Below are 20540 nucleotides of genomic sequence, written 5' to 3' on the forward strand. Positions count from 1 at the left end.
CGACAATGTGGTCGCACTAGACTTTGAGGTGCAAATGGGTACCCTTTTAAGGTATTCTTTGATCATGTTTAGTTTAACAAAATGAACTAAATTTTTAGAAGCCACATCATCATTTTTTTTAAAAAATGTTTATTCGGCTAAACTAAGGAGGGTCCAAGGGCATTCTCGGAGGATCACAAATTTGCATACCAAACAAGAATTCGAAAAATAACATTTTTGAAAATTGTGTACAGTCAGAGTTAAGGAGATAAAAAAAATAAGATGGCCAAACAACAAAAGCACCAAAATGTTAGGCTGTGAACCACAATTAGCTTTCCATGTAATACAACTTTATCTCATTGTTACACACGTATACAAAAGATCTATAGGTAGCAAAAAGTAGCCGGCTAGCAAATCCACATAACACTACTGTACCTGTTATCGTTGCTTACGTACGTCCTTCCACCTCTAATCATATAGTTAAGCCGAAGTAGTCAGACCACATCATCAATACGTTTGTAGTTTTTTACGACAAACAGTAGGTGATTTACCTACTGTAAATATATGTCTACAGTTCAAAGCATATATGATAAGTTGACGGGTCAATACTTCAATCCGCTGGTGAAGGGCACGCCGGTCTGCGGCAGCCAGTTGCCCCCGAGCACCATGCTGTCGACGGTAAAGTTGCCGGCATCGGCGCCGTCGCCTAGCACGTGGTAGCCCGGCCAGGTGACCCGACGGCCGGTGTCGGCACCCGGACCAGAGTTGTTGTACTCGGCGTAGTAGAGCGTGCCGAGCGCGAAGTCTCCGGACCACGGCATCCACCCCGTGGCGTCGACGAGCCCGCCGATGTACGACTCCATGACCACCGTGCGCGAGTAGTTCTTCCACGGCCGGCCGAGGAAGGTGCGCGTGTCAAAGGCGGCATTGGCCGCGAGCTCCGGGGACGGGAGGAGGGTGCAGCCCTGGATGGAGGTGCCGGTGTTCTGCTCCGGGTTGGTGCGGCCCTGCGCCGTGACGGTGTTGCTCTGGCCCTGCATGGGGAGGCGGGAGTAGAAGGTGCAGTCCTGGAACACGACGGCGGCGTTGCCGAACACGTAGTCCACGGTGCCGTGCACCTCGCAGCCGCGGTAGAACTGGCGGAGGGAGTGTGTGTAGAGCGTGTCTTGGTACGCCTCGAAGCTGCAGCTGTAGAAGGTCGACAGGTCGGCGCTCGACCGGAGCGCCACCGCCTGGTGCTTCGCCGGGCCGGCCGTGTTCCGGATCGTCATGTTCATCGCCACGAATCCTTGTCCATGCACAGCTGTGCCATGCGTACATTCAAATTAAGTTCATCCAAAAATTAAGTTACTGAAATCAAAATATTATAGTTCCGCGCTACTATAATACTACCTCCGTCCTGGTTTATAGGTCCCCTTTATAGCTTGCGTCAAATTTTGACTAAAAATTTAACTAATAAAATGTTAATGCATGTCAACAAAAATTATCTCATTAGATTCGTATTTGAACATAATTTTCAAAAACATAATCTTTGATGACATGCGTGAACATTTTGTTAGTTTAATCTATGATCAAAATTTAGCACGAAATCAATGAGACCAGTAAACCCGGACGGGGTAGTAAAATTTGTGGACATGTTAGCGGAAAGTGACGCATATGTGTGCGCATGTTTGCTCTCTGGGCGCAACTAGGTAGTGCATGATGATGGGACGAGACACGAGACAAAATTGAGATCCGACACGGACCAACTCATTAATTCGCTCCATTACCAGCACTGGTGTCATGGGACCAAATCAAAGCGATGTTTTTAGGTTTCATCCTCCCTAGCCATTTGCCAGCAGAGGGCACGCCTAGCTAGTGTCACTCCCATTTTATACTTCTTTTATTCGAAGTGCAAAGCTCACAAATGCCCACTAGTTCCAGCTTTGTCTCTTGTTTGGTCCATATCAAACAACAACAATCTTTCCATAAAAAAAACAATCTTAACATTTAAGCAAAAGTGTGGTTTTCGTTTTCCTTCCCTAATCCTAGGCGGTTAGGGCAAACTCTTTCTTCAAACTTCACCAGCGAGTCCATGGATTCGTCTCCCCTCTACTTGCCGCTCTGGCGGCCGGTGGCAGGGAGGGAAATCCCGGTGCCTCCGCTCCAGTTAGTAGTTTAGTTTAGGTTTTTTTAGTCCTTGCATGTGCGACACTCAGGCGGATGGTGCGCGCTACTTCTTCGAATTTGTCTTTCGGATTCCGATCCTCCTTGAGTACGTCCGTGTGAACGTAGTCGACGTAGCTCTGGCGTAGATTCTTGCCGTCTCTTTGTGACGGTGAGGTTAGGGTTTCTTGTCCTTGTCCTGAGATTTGGTGTCAGGTGCTTCAGATCTATGCAAGGGTTCAACGGCGACGACTGCGGCTACAGGGCGCTAGTCCTTATGGGCACGTGCACGAAGACTTTTCGGCTGTCATCGACAAGATCAAGCCGGCTCCGTAAGGGAGCGGCGACAGCGGCGCATCAGCGGCTCGTTCTGGCGACAGTAGTGGTTGTTTGGGGGTCTTGGAATATCAATGTAATTTTTATTATGTTCCAGATGCTTTGTTTTTTTTATCAGAGTCCGAGAAGTTTTGTACTTCCGATGAACTTTGATAATAGATCTGGATCATTTTCGCCAAAAAAAAAACCAATCTTAACATTTAGTCCCTCCATTCTTAAACTGATTTAAAAAAGTCTTAAACCAAAAATCGTCCAAACCTTTTAAATTTGATTTTGCATAATTCCTCCATTCGTAAGATGATTTCATAAGCTGTTGTTTTCCGCAAATTGCTATTTGAGCTTGATTTTTGAAAAAACAACTTTCTATGTTAGAAAACATCCAGATAAAATACATACATGATACATATAGATGTGTAGTGCATGTTTGTAAAGTTTCATCACTTCCTCCTATTTTCCTTTTTCCGGAACACGCAAGCGATCTGCGTGCTTATATATTAGAAAAAAAAAAAGACAAATGTGTGTGCATCTGCATGTGTGTGTGCCCGTGTGTACATTAGTTTACTTTGTAGAGTACTCGGTATGCCTTAAAATGATACATTTGGTGCAAAAATAGAGCACCTGCTATATCCGTAAAAATACGGAGTATAACCATGGGAGTGGCTAGTGGCTAGTCGATTGAAAATCTTTTTAGGGTCAATCGATTTATCTAAACTGTTGGATGCGATATGAAGGGCCAGATCGCTTTCTTCAACCTCCCGTCCAACCTCCTGTTCATCTTCTTCCTTGAAACCGGTCCACGTACCACCGGCCTAACCGTCAGGCTCCTCCGCAAGTGGCATGCGGTTCCCACGCCAGCCTCACCTTCCCGCCCTCCCCACAACCGCCACCCACCGCCGTGTTGCCACCGACCCCGGCCATCCCTCTAACCCAGGCGATGTTCAGTTTTTTCTGACCCCGGCGATGTCCTTCTTTTGGTGAATCTGCACCACCCCCACACCCCTAAGATAGATAATGGGGTCGTCTGCCACCCAAAAATAGACCCAGAGGACTTCTCCGCTGAGCTCCTTCCTTCCCTCCAGTTGTTTCTTCCTTCACGTGAAAAACAACTGACCCAAATTCTAAATTCACGCGACTTACATAACTATATACATGAATATATATGGACGTATGTTCTATGCCTAAGTGATGGTGAAAGACCAAAAGGTTTGACCCAAAAAAAATGTTGAAGTGCCCGATGAGTTTATCTGATCGTTGTCAACGGTTGCGTATCATTGTACCTTGAAAGTAATGTGTGGTATACTGGTATACATATATGCATTGTACACTTACCAACGGTGGCCGAGTGGAAGGTCGTCCAGCCGTCGACAACACTCCGGTTGCCGGTGATCACCGTTTGTCCGATCCCATCGCCGATCATCATGACGTACTTCATCTTTTTGGGCACCTCCACGTTCTCCTCGTACACGCCTGCGAGCACGTATATGACGTAGTACCCGGCGCTGCCGTTCAGGTTGGTTGGCGCGGCCGCCACGGCGTTCCCTACCGTCGTGTAGTTCCCGGAGCCGCCCTGGTCCACGGTCACCGCCCTGTTCACCGCCACCGTCCCTTGTGGCCCCTCGATGGCCATCCTCCGGACCATCTCCACGTCGTTCGCGTCGAACAGCCCCCTCCTCGCATGCGCCGGGGCTGCCGGCGGCTTCTTGTGGCCGTGGTGCGGTTTCTTGGCTCCCTTGGGCGCCTTCGCCGTGGGCACCCATGCCCTGGTGAAGAGCGACAGCGAGAGGCTGTAGAGCTTGGTGCCGTTGGAGATGGGCTCGGCGAGGCCGCCACCACGATCGGACCACGACCCCGACGCGGCCTGCAGGCCATCGAGGCATGTCTCCTGGTTGGTCAGGATTGCTGAGAGCAACGTCTGCACGTCGTCGGCCTGCGGGTCGAGGAGCGTCTCCGTGCCCTGGAGCGCAGTGCCGGTGGCGGAGAGGAAGTCGACGTTGAGCTCGGAGAGGAGCTTGCAGTCCTGCAGCGCGCCGATCGCGCTGCGTGAGAGGTGGCGGTGGCGGGACAGGTAGCGGTCGACGAGGCCGACGAACTTGTTGGCGCTGGCCAGGGACTTGGCGACGGAGAAGCGGCCGTAGGTGTATAGGTCGCTCGTGCCGTGCGGCGGCAGCACGGTCCGGCAGAACGTGGGGTCCGTCGTGTCGTTGCACGCGGTGGAAGGTGACACCGGTGTGGACGGTGGCGCGTCGTCAGAGAGCGAGAGAACCAACAAGGAGAGCAGCAGGACGGCCGAGAGGGCGCTGCCATAGTAGAGCGCCATGGTAGCTAGCTGAACTATGTGGCACTGTGCATATGTTTTCTGCGTGTGTTTTGGTGATCGATAGGCACTGATCGGTGGTCATTTTTATAGGTGAAGATGAGCAGGTCTTCATGGTGATCTACTGATCTTTAGGCCAAGAGGGGATTAATTAATTAGGATCAGATTTTGGTGAGCTCGAGTGAGAGAGTGTGAGAGCTTTTTGCGCCTCGAAAAAGCGCGTGGACAGAATGCAAGTGGGCGGCGAGTGTGCGTCTAGGCCGAGCACGCTTGGACTGGAGAATGGAGAGGCTGGTCATATGGACCATGGACGCACATGTTTGGATAGAGGACAAGGCAATAATCGATTGTGTTTTGGGTTGTTTGGCCGGATTCAAATGGCGATCTCTCGGCTTGTTCTATTGGTCAAAGTTAAACGGCTTGGGTTGACCTTTTGTTTGGCCAGAGCTCGTGGTTGACCTGACCTGTGTACTCAGTATAAAATCTTATTTATATGCCTAACATTGTAGTACAGTTACTCGACAGATGGATGCGAAAACGTAAGATGCTTCCATTTCATTTCATTTTATTTTGTTAAAACAGAGGCAAAAGATTTGCCCCGAAGATTAACTATGTAGTATATTCTACTCCAAAGATAGATTTATGTGAAAAAGACAACTTCATTTTATTTATTTTTCTAAACAGAAGCAAAGGATTGGACTTGTGATTAATTAAGCATAAGAGAATTGCTCAATTTATTAACAGGGAAATTGAAAAAAAGATACAAAAAAATCACATGTGGACTACTGCAAGTATGAAACCCCATGTGTACACGATCGACCTGACAAACGTATCAAACGCGCAACTATCACAAGCCCTCGCGTCCTACATCGCAAAGGAACTCCCAAAAAGACAATTCAACTACACACACCACCTAAATCATGCTGACAAACCAAATCATAAGGACGGCTCAAGAGACTTAGGGCCATCTGTTAAGAAATCATGAATACCTTCCTCATGATGGCACTCTTCTTGCCCTTGCTCCTAAGGCCTTCTCCGCCTTATTGACCTTGCCTTCCCCACCAAGAGACAAGCCGTATTCTTGCCAGATCAAGGGCTAGTCACCTCCAAGCTGGCAAGCGAGTCGCAAAACTCTTTCATAAAGAGAGCCTCAAAATTAAGTGCCAATGGACCGGTCTCATCAACCTTGTCACCCACAAACACCACATACCCAAGAGACTTAGACGAGTGAGTGACAATAGCATAAAAACATCCATTGTTCACAATGGCGAGTGACAGGATGGGCTCCAACGACAGTGGTGAGGGCGTCGTGGCCATCGACAGTGCCCCTGCTGAGCCCATCTCCTTTGGTAGCACCATCGATATATGTGACGTTGGATCACCACATAGCTCCTGCATCTCAGGCATCATCTACCACACTGGAGGCACAACCTCTGTGATGACTTCACTCCCGGAGGCAGTCGACACGACAGGTAACGGCGATGGGCATGGTCTAACACGAGGGGAGAACTCTTCATACAGGCATAACACCCCCCCCCCCACACACACACACACACACATGCAGAACCAACCTGGAGCTTGACCAATATAGATACAACCTAAGCAACTTGGCCCGCTCGCGAGGACGGCTTACAAACTTTCAAGTGGTAAGGAGTGAATTTAATTCTACCAAAGGTTGATCAAGAGTAAATTTGGCTTTACAAACATGGTAAATACAACAATGAAAATGGCAAAATATTCTTGTTTGGTTGATCTGTTAGCTTAGAATTATTATTATTTGTCAAAGCTAAATGGCTTAGTTGTACTAACTGTGTTTTCTTAGTGCTAGATAATTGTCCATGCGCTACAATAGGACACAATTTTTTCTATGCATCTATGTGATTTACCTGCCATTTTGTTGTGAATGTGATTATGTACAGAAATAAATTTTTGCTACAACTTGAATTAGTACTTAAAACATAATTTATATTTGGTAAGTGAATAAAATATTGAGCGGTTGAGGTAGTTTTCAAAGAAAACCAATCACGAAAACCAGAAATAGAAAAGTTATTTTTGCGTGAAAACTTCCTATCTATTAATCTTCAATCATGGCAGTACAACGAACACCAGAAATACTAAAAATTACAGCCAGATCCATAGACCATCTAGCGAAGATTACAAGCACTGAAGCGAGCTGAATGCATGATGGCGCCATCGCCCCTCCCACGCCGGAGCCGGCAAAACTTGTTGTAGTAGACAGTTGGAAAGTCGTCGTGCTAAGACCCCATATGACCAGTGTAACAGAACAGTAACCGTCACCGATGAAGAGTAGCGTAGATCGGAAGGATCCAACCTACAGACGCACAAATGTAGATGATCAAATCCAAGCAAATTCACCCAAGACAGATCCGCCGGAGATACACATCCACACGCCCACTGGCAATCCTAGACGCACCATCGGGATTGGGCTTAGGCGTGGAGAACTTTGTTCCATCTTCGGGGAGCCGCCGCCGTCTCGTCTTCCCGAACCGGACACAAGCCCTAAGAAAACTCAAAGAAACATCTAAAATGGAGCCCTTCCTCCGACAACAGCTGGGATCCACCGCGACCACGTAGACCTAAGGCCACCAAAGACGAGGCGGATCTCCACCGCGTGCTGGCGGGAGGTGGAGGAACCCTAAATTTGTGGCTTTTCAACACATGGACTAGTCATTCTCAAAGTCCATGATTATGTTTCTGTTTGCACAGCTTGCATTTTATAGTATTTCATTCTGAAATTTAAGAGACATATACATTACATCCATGCAATATGCATACTTGTTTTCAGAATTTTTCACAACTGAAAAGTTTGAGTTTTGAATTTTCAAAAAATTTGGCCTCCGCGGAGCTCGGCCTCCAAAATGCCTTTTCTCAGAGTGTTGCGCATTACTCTTGGTAATGCATGTCACGAGTAACTGTGTTGCATGCGTGTACACGAATAAAGCCATAACCCCACAGAAATTTCATCCAAAGCATGTTTCGTTAATAGAAAAATTCTAAGGATAGGAAATTTCTTACAAAAGCAATCATTCTTTGTTTGGATTAAATAAATAGAGCCAGGAAAAAGTGAAGGAAATACTTTGTTTGATCTCATTTTCAAAGAGAAAAACATGAGAATTTTAGAACCAATTGTACCTCTATTAGAACTCATACACACGAGGCATGAGACCGGAGTCTCTAGTGGCATAATAACATCCTGATTATTTGTTTTTGGTTTGACTTTGATTTAAATGTATTTCATAAAATTTATATGTATGTTTTTCTACTCTCATGAACCAAACACGCAAGATTCTTGGTCTCCTATTCTTTCTTTTGCACATGCATTTCTATCGTATTCCTATATTTTCCTATTCCTTCCTTTCTAGATTCCAATGAAACCGATTCCCTTGAAACTAGCTAAAAACATGGCGTCATTTAGTTTTAGTTTTAAAATATGGCACCGGGTTATATTAATTCAAACTCAAAAATAAGTGGGTCACAGGCATGAATCCTTCGATCGAGAGACAACTTGGACGACAAAATCTTCATGTTCTCTTAAATACCAAACAGTCAAAAAATCTTATTGAGCAATTTTTCTGTGAGAGTGGTTTTTAGGGAACACTCTTTGGTGTGTTTGATCTTGCATGTGAATATCAAAGCAATGACACATCGCAATCTCCATGAGTACACCATTCGCACCCATGCACCCTCCCAAGAGAATGACGCAAATGTTTCCTCCCATACACCATCCAGAGTGAACGACACCCAGTGTGTAGTATGGAACTCATGTACGATGTAGCATGGCAATTACTTGAAGTATGTATGCAACTTCTCTATGTAGCAGGACTATTTGCCTACTGCAACAGGCGATTCCTGTACATGTGAGAAACTTCCTCCTTTTCTTAATCTAGCAGAAAATTTGTTGTAGATTCCTAGACATGTCGGAAACTTCCTTCTTTTCTTAGTCTGGCAATTCCTTTTGTTGCAGCGTGGCAAATCCTTGAAACGCATGGCAATTTTCTCTGTTATAGTATGAGATTTTCTTCTTCTATAGCATGACAATTATTTCTTCTTAGCCTAGCAAATATCTCTCTTACAGCATGGCAATTTCTGAAACATTCTCTAGGAGTGGTTTTTAGGAACACTCAATGATGGCGATGTTTGCTCGAATGAGCCTCCCAAAGCAAACGGTCGTTAGCACTATATTCTTGGGTTGTTGCTCATCTTTTGTAGAGTGTCTTTGTTCTACATGAATCCATACCATATATAACCTATCCTTTAGGTGTAACCTTTCGCTCAATACTTAAATCTACAATTGAATCAAGTCGCATCAATCAAGCATACAAGACGGAAGAAATTTGCACGTTCTCGCCTTGTTAGAGTAATAGAAACAATGATGTATGTTGCTAAAACTAAAAAGATCAAATATGAATAGCAATAACAAACCAAAGAAATCAAATACAACTTTGTGGCCACACCATGGTGACAATATGTTTTGTGCCACCTACTCAGACTACGATGACAACGAGTTAAACCATGTGGTGTTTGAGCCTAACGACAAGAGCCCGTAGAAGTGAAGTGTATTTTTTTTCTTTCAGGGTCTTTCTCGTTGGAACTTCTTGCACTGCTAAATTAACACGTACTACAATCAGATTTGTGTTTTTATATTATATCATTTTCCTAGGACATACCGGCCATGTTAACCATGTTGATGTATCCATGTTATCGTCGTTGTCAACTACTCCGCGAGCACGCCTCAGAAAAGTAAGAAAGTACTCCACAAAAGCAAGCCTGGCTAGCTAGGTGCAAATAATTAACTGGCTAGGTGCACTTCTAACAGATTCTCATGAACTTTAGGGTGTGAACCCTGAAAAATAATACTACTCACTCTGTCTAGATGCACTAGAGCAAGTATAATAGTGCGCTTATAGCCCACTTACATAGCACTTTTGTTTATGTGGAGAAGAGAGACATGAAAAAATGATGGAAGCGGGCTCTCATGAAAACGCCTAACTATATGTTTGTTCCTAGGCAAAAGTAATAAATACAATAAAAGAGAAAGAGGGAAGATAAAAAAAGTAGTAGTCTAATAGCCAACCATACAACCAACCTTATTGTATGAGTGACTATACATATTGGCTTTAGATGACATGGCAGCTCGATACGTCTGCAACGTGGGGTTAAGGTTCCTCTCGGAGACTGCCAGTCTACAAGAAGCTGGCAGAGCTTTAGCCATTGGACCGCATCCATCCATCCTCCTATCTATACTTTATGAAGTCTTCATGCCATGTTTACAACGATTTTATATGATTTTGGTATGATTTGATTAGAACTAACCTGGATTGACGTTGTTTTCAGCAGAACTACCATCGTGTCGTTTTTTGTGTAGAAATAAAAAATTTCGGAATGAGCTGGAAATTTACAGTGATTTTTTATGGACCAAAAGAGAACCCCGAGGCATTGGAGTTGGGCCAGAAGAGTCCCGAGGTGACGGCAAGGTAGGGGACGCCCTACCCCCTGGGAGGGTGCTAATGTCTTGCCGCAGCCTCGTGGACCCCCTTGACGTGAGAGCGACGCCAAAAATTCCAATAAATAGCAAAACCACCAGAAAGAAACCTAGATCAGAAGTTCCGCCGCCGCAATCCTCTGTAGCCATGAAAAATCAATCTAGGCCCTCTCCGGCACCATGCCGGAGGGGGCCATCATCACTGAAGGCCATGGAGGAGGAAGCCGGAGGGGGCCATCATCACCATGGAGGCCAAGGACCAGAGGGAGAACCTCTCCCCATCTAGTGGTGGCATGGAGGAGGAAGCACAAGGGGGACTCTCTCACCCTCTCTCTCGGTGGCGCCGGAGTGCCACCGGGGGCCGCAGTGATCGTCTTCATCAACATCACCATCTTCATCACCTTCCTCGTCCGTTTTCAGCGGTCCACTCTACCGCACCCCACTGTAATCCCCTACTTGAACATGGTGCTTTATGCCACATATTATTATCTAATGATGTGTTTCCATCCTATGATGTTTTGGGTAGATTTGTTTTGTATTTTGGATTGATTTGTATGTTTTATTTTGGTGCTGTCCTATGGTTCCTTCCGTGCTGCGCACATGTGAAGGATTCCCGCTGTAGGGTGTTGAAATACATTCATGATTGGCTTATAGTGAGTTGCTAGAGTGATAGAAGCTTAAACCCGAGTAAGAGGGTTGTTGTGTATGGGACAAAGGGAACTTGATACTTTAATGCTATGGTTGGATTTTACCTTAATGATCTTTAGTAGTTGCGGATGCTTGCTAGAGTTCCAATCATAAGTGCATATGATCCAAGTAGAGAAAGTATGTTAGCTTATGCCTCTCCAACATATGAAATTTCAGTAATGATTACCGATCTTGTTAACAATTGCCTAGGACAATTCCATGCACCGATCCATCATTATTCCACACTCGCTATTTATAATATATTGTAATATATTCTAACTTTATGTTAACATCACCTATTTTTATATTTTAGTTCTCCGATATCATGCAAGCTATCCACTTCATACCCACAAGGCCACAACGTAGTTTTATTTCTCGTTTCTAGATGAAAGCAAATGTTTGGTGTACGTAGAGTCATATCAGTGGCAGATAGGACTTGAGAGAATATTGATCTTACCTTTAGCTCCTTGTGGATTCGACAATCCATACTTATCACTTCCACCTTTGGAAATTGCTTCGATGATTCCTTGCACTTGGGGATTATCAAGCTCTTTTCTGGCGCCATTGCTGGGGAGCAATAGCATGGGATTGATATTCTCGTGTGTGCTTGTTTGCTTTCTTCACCAAGAAGATTTTGTTTTTCCTTTTGTTTTTTTTTCTTTAGTTATGGGTGAAACAAAATAAAAGAATGAAAAATACAAAAAAATTACTTGCCTCTTATTCCTAAAAACTTTTTCAAAAAGAGAAATGATTGAAAGGTTATGCATTGAAGAAGTGACGGTCGATCTTGAACACTTGTGTTCATGCACATGGAAATAATGTAGAATTTTTCATGAAAGTTACTCAAAAATAATTATCCCCTTGTATATATCCATTGTATTATAAAAATGATGTGCTAAGTTTTAGCTTTAGGACGATTAGCTTGCTTGTTTGCTATGTGCGGTGCAAAAGCAGAAACTTTGGCTATAGTCGTGAATTTACATTTTTTTTACTTGAAGGTCAAAAGTTTCTGAAATTTTTTAAGGGTACTACTATGAAAATTGTTTATTTTGTCCTAACTTTTTAGAATTTTTGGAGTTACAGAAGTATACGAAGTTTCTAGATTGCTACACACTGTCTTGTTTTTGACTGATTCTGTTTTCTATGTGTTGTTCGCTTATTTTGATGAATCTACGGGTTGTATCAGGGGGTATGAACCATGGTGAAGTTGGAATACAGTAGATGTAATGCTAATATGAAATTGGAATGAGTTTACAACAGTACCTAAAAGTAGTGATTTGCTTTATTATACTAACAGATCTCACAAGGTTTTTTGTTAAGTTTTGTATGGATGAAGTGTTCGAAGATCGACGAGTTATCGACATGAGAAGAATAAGGAGAGGCAAGAGTTCAAGCTTGGGGATGCCCAAGGCACCCTAGGCAAATATTTTAAGGATACTCAAGCATCTAAGCTTGGGGATGCCCCGGTTGGCATCCCATCTTCATTCCTCAACAATTCTCGGTATACCCTGGTTTTTGTTTTGTTCACATGATATGCATATTTTGTGTTTATTTTTATTTTCCTTTACTTTATGAACCATGCTAGTATTATATAGCCCTTCATGGCTTTATAGAATGCTCTTCGTGCTTCACTTAAATTTTTTGAGTATGGCTTTATAGAATGCTCTTTGTGCTTCACTTAAATCTTTTGAGTATGGCGTTGTAGAATGCTTCGTGTGCTTCACTTAAATATTTTGAGCTTTGATATTGGTTAATTCATATTAATTGTAGAATGCCCTATGAACTTCACTTATATCTTTTGGAGTATGAATAAAATTATTTCGAAATTGGGCTTGGAAGAGTATCATTAAAATATCATGCCTAGCTAGGGGCATTAAACAATAGCGCTTGTTGGGAGGCAACCCAATTTTATTTTTATGTTTTTAGTTTGGGTTCTGTTTTTCGAAAAATACACATTATTATCTATGTAGTAATTTTGTTTTGGTGTTTTAACTAGTGTTTGGGCCAAGTAAGACCTTTGGGATGGCTTACAGTGATAGTTGATTTGATCTTGCTGAATAACAAAAACTTTTGCACCCAGTAAAATAATTTTCAAAAATCACATAAGTGTGCTTTTGATCTGAATTTTTTATAAAATGTTTATACACAAGTTGTCTAGGTTTTCCTAAATTTTCATAATTTTTCGAGTAACAGAAGTATGGTTGTTGTTCAGATCATTACTGACTGTTCTATTTTTGACAGATTCTATTTTCAATGCATAGTTTGCCTGTTTTCTAGTTTGTGTGGTTTAAATTGCTCAATATAAATTGTAGAAATGATATGGTACAGTAGGCATTGTGTGAGAACAATTATGAATCTTATATTGACAGTACCAAAATGAATGATTTGCTCTTTATCATACTAACCCATCTCACGAAGTTCCGTTAAGTTTTCTGTGATTGAAGTTTTCAAGTTTTGAGTGAGATTCGATATAAGGAGAATAAGGAGTGGAAAGACCCTAATCTTGGGGATGCCCAAGGCACCCAAGGTAATATTTAAGGAAGACTCAAGCGCCTAAGCTTGGGGATGCTCCGGAAGGCATCCCCTCTTTTGTCTTCAAAAAACATCGATATACCTTACTCGGAGTTATATTTTTATTTGTCACATGATATGTGTTTTGCTTGGAGCGTATTTTAATTTATTTGTTGTTTGGATAAAATCCTTGGATCTGAAATCTTGAATGAGAGAGAGTCCCCCCAATGGCTATTTAACTATTTGACTACTCATTGATCTTTAGTTATATCTTCCTCGAGTAGTTTTGTCATTTACTCTCGTGCTTCACTTATATCCTATCAGTAAATGGTTGAATGAATTGAATATCATAAATCTGAAATTATATATGCTTCATATGCTTATCCCATGGGGAGTAATGAATTCACATATAAGAAGTATAGGTGGTAAAATTTATTGAAAGTTAGCAAACACAACATTGGTCACTTGAACAATTCATGAAAGAATATTGAAGGAAGAGAGATTTCACATATAGATATACTATCTTTGACATCTTATATGATTGTGAGCCCCATTAATTATTTTCAAACTTGAGAAAATTAGTTGAAGTTGGACAAGGAAGACAACGTAATGATTTATGTTTGGGTATATTGTATAGAAGTTATATTATTATGGATCCTCCAACATGTGGTGCTTGCTTAGGATCTTTTGCTAGCCAAAATTTTGTACTAAGTAGAGATACTACTTGTGCATCCAAACCCCTCAAACCCAGTTTCTTGCCATGAGTGTCCCCCATATCTACCTATGGATTGAATAAGATCCTTCAAGTAAGTTGTCACCAGTGCAAAAAGCAATAAAAATTGCTCCTAAATATGTATGATCTTTTATTGTAAGGGAAAATGAGCGTTGTACGGACTTGTGATGGTAAAGAAATAAAAGCGACATACTGCATAATAAATTTTGATATCACAAATGCAAATACAACGTGACGTTCCTTTGCATTAAGGGTTTGCACATCCAAAAATAAAAAGCGCATGACAACCTCTGCTTCCCTCTGCGAAGGGTCTATATCTTTTACTTTCATGTATTCACTTTTATGCAAGAGTCAATAGTATTCCTTCTTATTTCAACGCCAATTATTCTTTAGTTGGCAAGCATAATGTGGTGGGGAAAGATCCAAGCATATATGGCCATTCAAATATATTTGATCATGAATTATTATTGTTGAAAATTATCTATATGATAAGTAAGTTGGGAGGTGAAACATCAAGCCCCTATCTTTCTCTGTGTTTGACGGATGCTATTTGTCCTAAAACTATGCTTTGAGTGTTAGCAATCATGGAAGACTATATGATAGTTGAGTATGTGGAATTTGCTAAATCAAAGCTCTTACATAGACCCTTCCTGAAAGTAAGATGAATTGTAATTGTTTGGTGACTGAGAATGTAGTTTGTTAGTTTTCAAGAAACTTTATGGTCTATACTTTAATATGTGAATAGCTTGTTACTTGATCATGAGAAGTCTTATGAGATGAGCTATTGTTTATGATATATAATGATACTAGGAAAGTGTTTGGGACTATCATTGATCAAATTTATGCACTATGCTAGCATTCACACTTCATAAATGATTTCTTTTATCATTTACCTACTCGATGACAAGCAGGAACTAAGCTTGAGGATGCTGATACGTCTCCAATGTATCTATAACTTATGAAGTATTCATGCCATGTTTACAACAATTTTATATGATTTTGGTATGATTTGATTAGAACTAACCCGGACTAGCGCTGTTTTCAGCAGAACTACCGTGGTGTCGTTTTTTGTGCAGAAATAAAAGTTCTCGGAATGGGCTGAAGATTTACAGTGATTTTTTATGGACCAAAAGATACCCCGAAGGCATCGGAGTTCGGCCAAAAGAGTCCCGAGGCGACGGCAAGGTAGGGGGCGCTCCCTACCGCCCCCGCCCCCCTCCCCCCCCCGGAGGGTGCTCCTGTCTTGTCGCTGCCTCGTGGACCCCCTTGATGTGAGACCGACGCCAAAAAATACTGTAAATACCAGAACCACCAGAAAGAAACCTAGATCGGAAGTTTCGCCTGTAGCCACGAAAAATCAATCTAGGCCCTCTCCGGCACCCTGATACGTCTCCAACGTATCTATAATTTTTTATTGTTCCATGCTATTATATTACCCGTTTTGGATGTTTATGGGCTTTACTCTACACTTTTATATCATTTTTGGGACTAACCTACTAATCGGAGGCCCAGCCCGAATTGCTGTTTTTTTCCTATTTCAATGTTTCGAAGAAAACGAATATCAAATGGAGTCCAAACGGAATGAAACCTTCGGGAGCGATCTTTTTGGAACAAACGCAATCCAGGAGACTTGGAGTGGACATCAAGAAGTAGCCGAGGCGGCCACGAGGCAGGAGGGCGCGCCCTAGAGGGGTGGGCGCACCCCCACCCTCGTTGGCCCCTCGTGGCTCCCCTGACCTACCTCCTTCGCCTATATATACCTCCATACCCTGAAAACATCCAGGAGCACCACAAAAAACTATTTCCACCGCTGCAACCTTCTGTATCCGCGAGCTCCCATCTTGGAGCCTTAGTCGATGCTCCGCTGGAGGGGGAATCGACCACGGAGGGCCTCTACGTCATACCCAAGGCCTCTCCAATTAGTTGTGACTAGTTTACCACAAACCTTCGGGTCCATAGTCATTAGCTAGATGGCTTCTTCTCTCTCTTTGAATCTCAATACAAAGTTCTCCTCGATCTTCTTGGAGATCTATTCGATGTAACTCTTTTTGCGGTGTGTTTGTCAAGATCCGATGAATTGTGGGTTTATGATCAAGTTTATCTATGAGAAATATTTGAATCTCCTCTGAATTCTTTTATGTATGATTGGTTATCTTTGCAAGTCTCTTCGAATTATCAGTTTGGTTTGGCCTACTAGATTGATCTTTCTTGCAATGGGAGAAGTGCTTAGATTTGGGTTCAATCTTGCGGTGTCCTTTCCCAGTGACAGCAGGGGCAGCAAGGCATGTATTGTATTGTTGCCATCGAGGATAAAAAGATGGGGTTTATATCATATTGCTTGAGTTTATCCCTCTACATCATGTCATCTTACTTAATGTGTTACTCTGTTCTTCATGAACTTAATACTCTAGATATAGGCAGGAGTCGGTCGATGTGTGGAGTAATAGTAGTAGATGCAGAATCGTTTTGATATACATGTTGCGGATGTGATGCCTATATACATGATCATGCCTAGATATTCTCATAACTATGCACTTTTCTATCAATTGCTCGACGGTAATTTTTTCACCCACCGTAATACTTATGCTATCTTGAGAGAAGCCACTACTGAAACCTATGGCCCTCGGGTATATCTCCTATCATATAAGTTTCCCATCTACTTTTATTTGCATCTTTAATTTCCAATATATATCATAAAAATACCAAAAATATTTATCTTATCTTATTATCTCTATCAGATCTCACTTTTGCAAGTTACCTGAAGGGATTGACAACCCCTTTATCGTGTTGGTTGCGAGGTTCTTGTTTGTTTGTGTAGGTACGAGGGACTTGTGAGGAGCCTCCTACTAGATTGATACCTTGGTTCTCAAAACTGAGGGAAATACTTACGCTACTTTGTTGCATCACCCTTTCCTCTTCAAGGGAAAACCAACACAGTGCTCAAGAGGTAGCAAGAAGGATTTCTGGCGCCGTTGCCGGGAAGGTCTTCGCTCAAGTCAAGACATACCAAGTACCCATCACAAACTCATCTCCCTCGCATTACATTATTTGCCATTTGCCTCTCGTTTTCCTCTCCCTCACTTCACCCTTTGCCGTTTTATTCGCCCTTCTTCCATTCAATCTTTTGTTTGCTTGTGTTACTATGTGCCTTCTATTTGCTTGCATCTTTGCTTGCTAAAAATCTATTGATATGGATCCACTTAAAGTGTTCTACTTGTATCATCTTTGATCTATTTGTGCTCGTGCTGAAACCCCAACTAGTCTAGTTGATGGGAAATCTTTAGATGAGCATGCTCATTTTGTGTGTCACCATTTGTCTGAAAAAGGGAGACTCTTATGGGATCAAATAAACAGATTGTTGTGTTATGCTTGGAATCTTTGTGAAATTAATGATTTTACTTGTTTCTCTAAGAACCCTAAAAAACACCTTCCCTGCCTATGTGAGTTTAATGAAAATGAAGTCTTATCTTCTTATGCAAGGGATGTTTATAGTTACTATGATATCGAACAAATTGAAGAATTTGTTGGTTTTAAGGGTTCTTATGAAGTTGCTTCTTTGATTGAAAAGTATGCTATTACTCTCTACGAATATGAAAATTTTGACATACTTGAATATTGCTATGAAAACTATGCTCATAATGCCTATGTTAAGGAATCTGTTGAGAGAATGACTGTTGCTTTGGAAGAAAATAATGATATGCATGAATCTATAGATAATTATGATTCTGATGATTTGATTGAAATATCCCTTGATGAACATGATGCTTGCTATTCTTGTGGCCATGATGCCAATATTTATGAAGATGAATTTGCTATAGTTCCTTATGTTAAACATGAGATTGTTGCTATTGCACCCATACTTGATAGTTCCTTTGATGAAAAGCATGATTGCAATGATGTTATTATAAATTCTCTTGATGGCAATTGTGCTAATAATATGCAAAACCCTAAGCTTGGGGATTCTAGTTTTGCTATGTCTACTACTTGTTGCAATGATCATGATTGGGGTGATTCTTCTTATGATCTTGAAAATTTATTTAAGCCCCATGATGACTATGAGATTGATGATAATGTCTGCAATAATATTGAAAGTGGATTTGGAAGAGTGTCAACTTTAGATTCCACATATTTGGAGTATGTTCAATCTTATGATATTTTTGATAAAAGTGGGTTTGGAGAGGTCATGACTTTAGTTAATGTTAATCCCACTATCTTGGAAGAGTGTCAACTTTGCATGCATATGGATCGTGTTGAGAATATGTTATGTGATAGCTATTTTGTTGAATTTGCTTATGATCCTACATGTAACTATTATGAGAGAGGAAAATATGGTTGTAGAAACTTTCATGTTACTAAATTACCTCTCTTAATGTTGAGATTACTATCGTCTTCTTCCTTGCATTTGCTAGTTTTTGCTTGCCATGATAATTTGTTTGCTTATAAAAAAACTGTGCATAGGAAGTATGTTATACTTAAGTGTGTTTGTCACATGTTTTATGATGCTCTATTTATGCTTCAATTATTGTCTTTCATGTAAGCACAATTGAAATCTCAATGCCTAGCTAGGGGCGTTAAATGATAGCGCTTCTTGGGAGGCAACCCAATTTTATTTTTGTTCCTTGCGTTTTGCTTCTGTTTAGTAATAAATAAATCATCTAGCCTATGTTTAGATGTGGTTTTATGTTTTAATTAGTGTTTGTGCCAAGTAGAACCTATAGGATCATCTTGGGTGAAAGTTAATTTGATCTTGCTGAAAAACAGAAACTTTTTGCACGCACGAGAATAATTTTAATAAATCACAGGAACGTGCTTTTGATCTGATTCTTTTTGCAGTAGATCAATAGACAAATTGCCTAGGACTTACTATTTTGGTAGGAGTTTTAGAGTTCCAGAAGTATTCCAAAGTTACAGATTGCTACAGACTGATCTATTTTTGACAAATTCTGTTTTTCGTGTATTGTTTGCTTATTTTGATGAATCTATGGCTAGTATCGGGGGGTATGAACCATAGAGAAGTTGGAATACATTAGGTTTAACACCAATATAAATAAAGAATGAGTTCATTACAGTCCTTAAGTGGTGGTTTTTCTTTCTTGCACTAACGGAGCTCATGAGATTTCCTGTTGAATTTTGTGTTGTCAAGTTTTCAAGTTTTGGGTAATGATTTGATGCACTATGGAATAAGGAGTGGCAAGAGACTAAGATTGGGTATGCCCATGGCACCCCAAGATAATCCAAGGACAACCAAAAGCCTAAGCTTGGGGATGCCCCGGAAGGCATCCTGTTGTAGGGTGGAACCCTAGATGGAGATCTTTTACGAATTGGAGGGGAAATCCCCAAGAACACGAAGAACACAAGAGAGGGAAAACACTCAAATTGACTAGATCCAATCACACATATGCTAGATCCAAGAACACACCGGAGATCACAATGATTCAAGGACAACAAAGGAAATATACAAGATACTGGTTCATCCCAATCCTATGAGGAGAGAGGTCTTGATGATCCTATGATGGGGATCCTTCCCAAGTTGGGGGCTTGATATCCACTAGGGATCTTCTCCTAGGAGGTCTTGATCTCCTAGAGGAGTGGGTACAAGGAGCAAAGCTCTCTAAATCATCTCATATACTTTGTTGTCCTCCAAATGATCTAGGAAAAGAGCTTATATAGTCTAGGGACGAAATTGGGGGAGAGAGGGGTACAAAGGTCCAAAATGACCCTGAAAACATAGACACACTCGGACAGTTCCGGGCACCCGGGGTAAAGCGGTCCGGGCACCCGGATCGGTCAGAGGCGCCGGGCGAAGGAGGACCGGGCACCCGGGGCGTGAGGGACCGGGCACCCGGGCCGGTCAGGGAGTTGCGCCCCTTGGCGTTGTAGAGGTCGGGCACCCGGGGGTAGTGGCCCGGGCACCCGGGGTGGAGGCAGGCCGCTCCAGGCGAGGAGGGCCGGGCACCCAGGGGCTCAGGGGCCGGGCACCCGGGGTGGCCAGAGGCGCGGCCAGCCGGCAGCTGTGGTGGCCGAGCACCCAGGGAGGTCTGAGGCCTCGCATGCTTCGCGCCTCGCGCATCCTTCTTCCTTCTCCTCCTCCTTATGTGCTTGTGTCTCCGTCCTAGCCTCTTCACGGTCTTCTTCTTTGTACCTACAAGTGCATAGAGTTTCCGTTTGAGGTAGAATCCGACTCTCGTGTGAATCCAAATGAAACTCAAAGAGGAAAGAGTTCACCTCGGTTTCGACGGCACGCGCGTGTGCTCTTGTCGTCGGTCTTCTCCGTCCTGGCGGTGGTGGTGTGATGTCCATGGTGATGGTCGAGGGATTCTCCGCATCATCTC

The 20540-nt window shown here is 42.5% G+C and overlaps 1 protein-coding gene across 1 annotated transcript; it reads right to left on the minus strand.

Moving 5' to 3' along the window:
• Positions 1-289: 289 nt before the first annotated feature.
• Positions 290-4817, minus strand: LOC119340523 (probable pectinesterase/pectinesterase inhibitor 41). The gene is made up of 2 exons (XM_037612449.1): positions 3790-4817; positions 290-1282 (listed from the first exon to the last, which is right to left on the minus strand). Exons 1-2 carry the CDS (start codon positions 4775-4777, stop codon positions 582-584), a joined length of 1689 nt encoding a protein of 562 aa, XP_037468346.1. The 5' UTR covers positions 4778-4817; the 3' UTR covers positions 290-581.
• Between the last annotated feature and the right edge of the window lie 15723 nt (positions 4818-20540).

The sequence above is a fragment of the Triticum dicoccoides genome, chromosome 1B, assembly GCF_002162155.2.
Source record: "Triticum dicoccoides isolate Atlit2015 ecotype Zavitan chromosome 1B, WEW_v2.0, whole genome shotgun sequence".
In the NCBI taxonomy this organism is placed as follows: domain Eukaryota; kingdom Viridiplantae; phylum Streptophyta; class Magnoliopsida; order Poales; family Poaceae; genus Triticum; species Triticum dicoccoides.

Excerpts from the sequence above, each read along its gene's own strand:
- LOC119340523 (XM_037612449.1), bottom strand. The coding sequence starts at position 4,777 with ATGGCGCTCTACTATGGCAGCGCCCTCTCGGCCGTCCTGCTGCTCTCC. Across the intron at positions 1,283-3,789 it reads CTTCCACTCGGCCACCGTTG|CTGTGCATGGACAAGGATTC; the intron begins GTAAGTGTACAA and ends CGCATGGCACAG.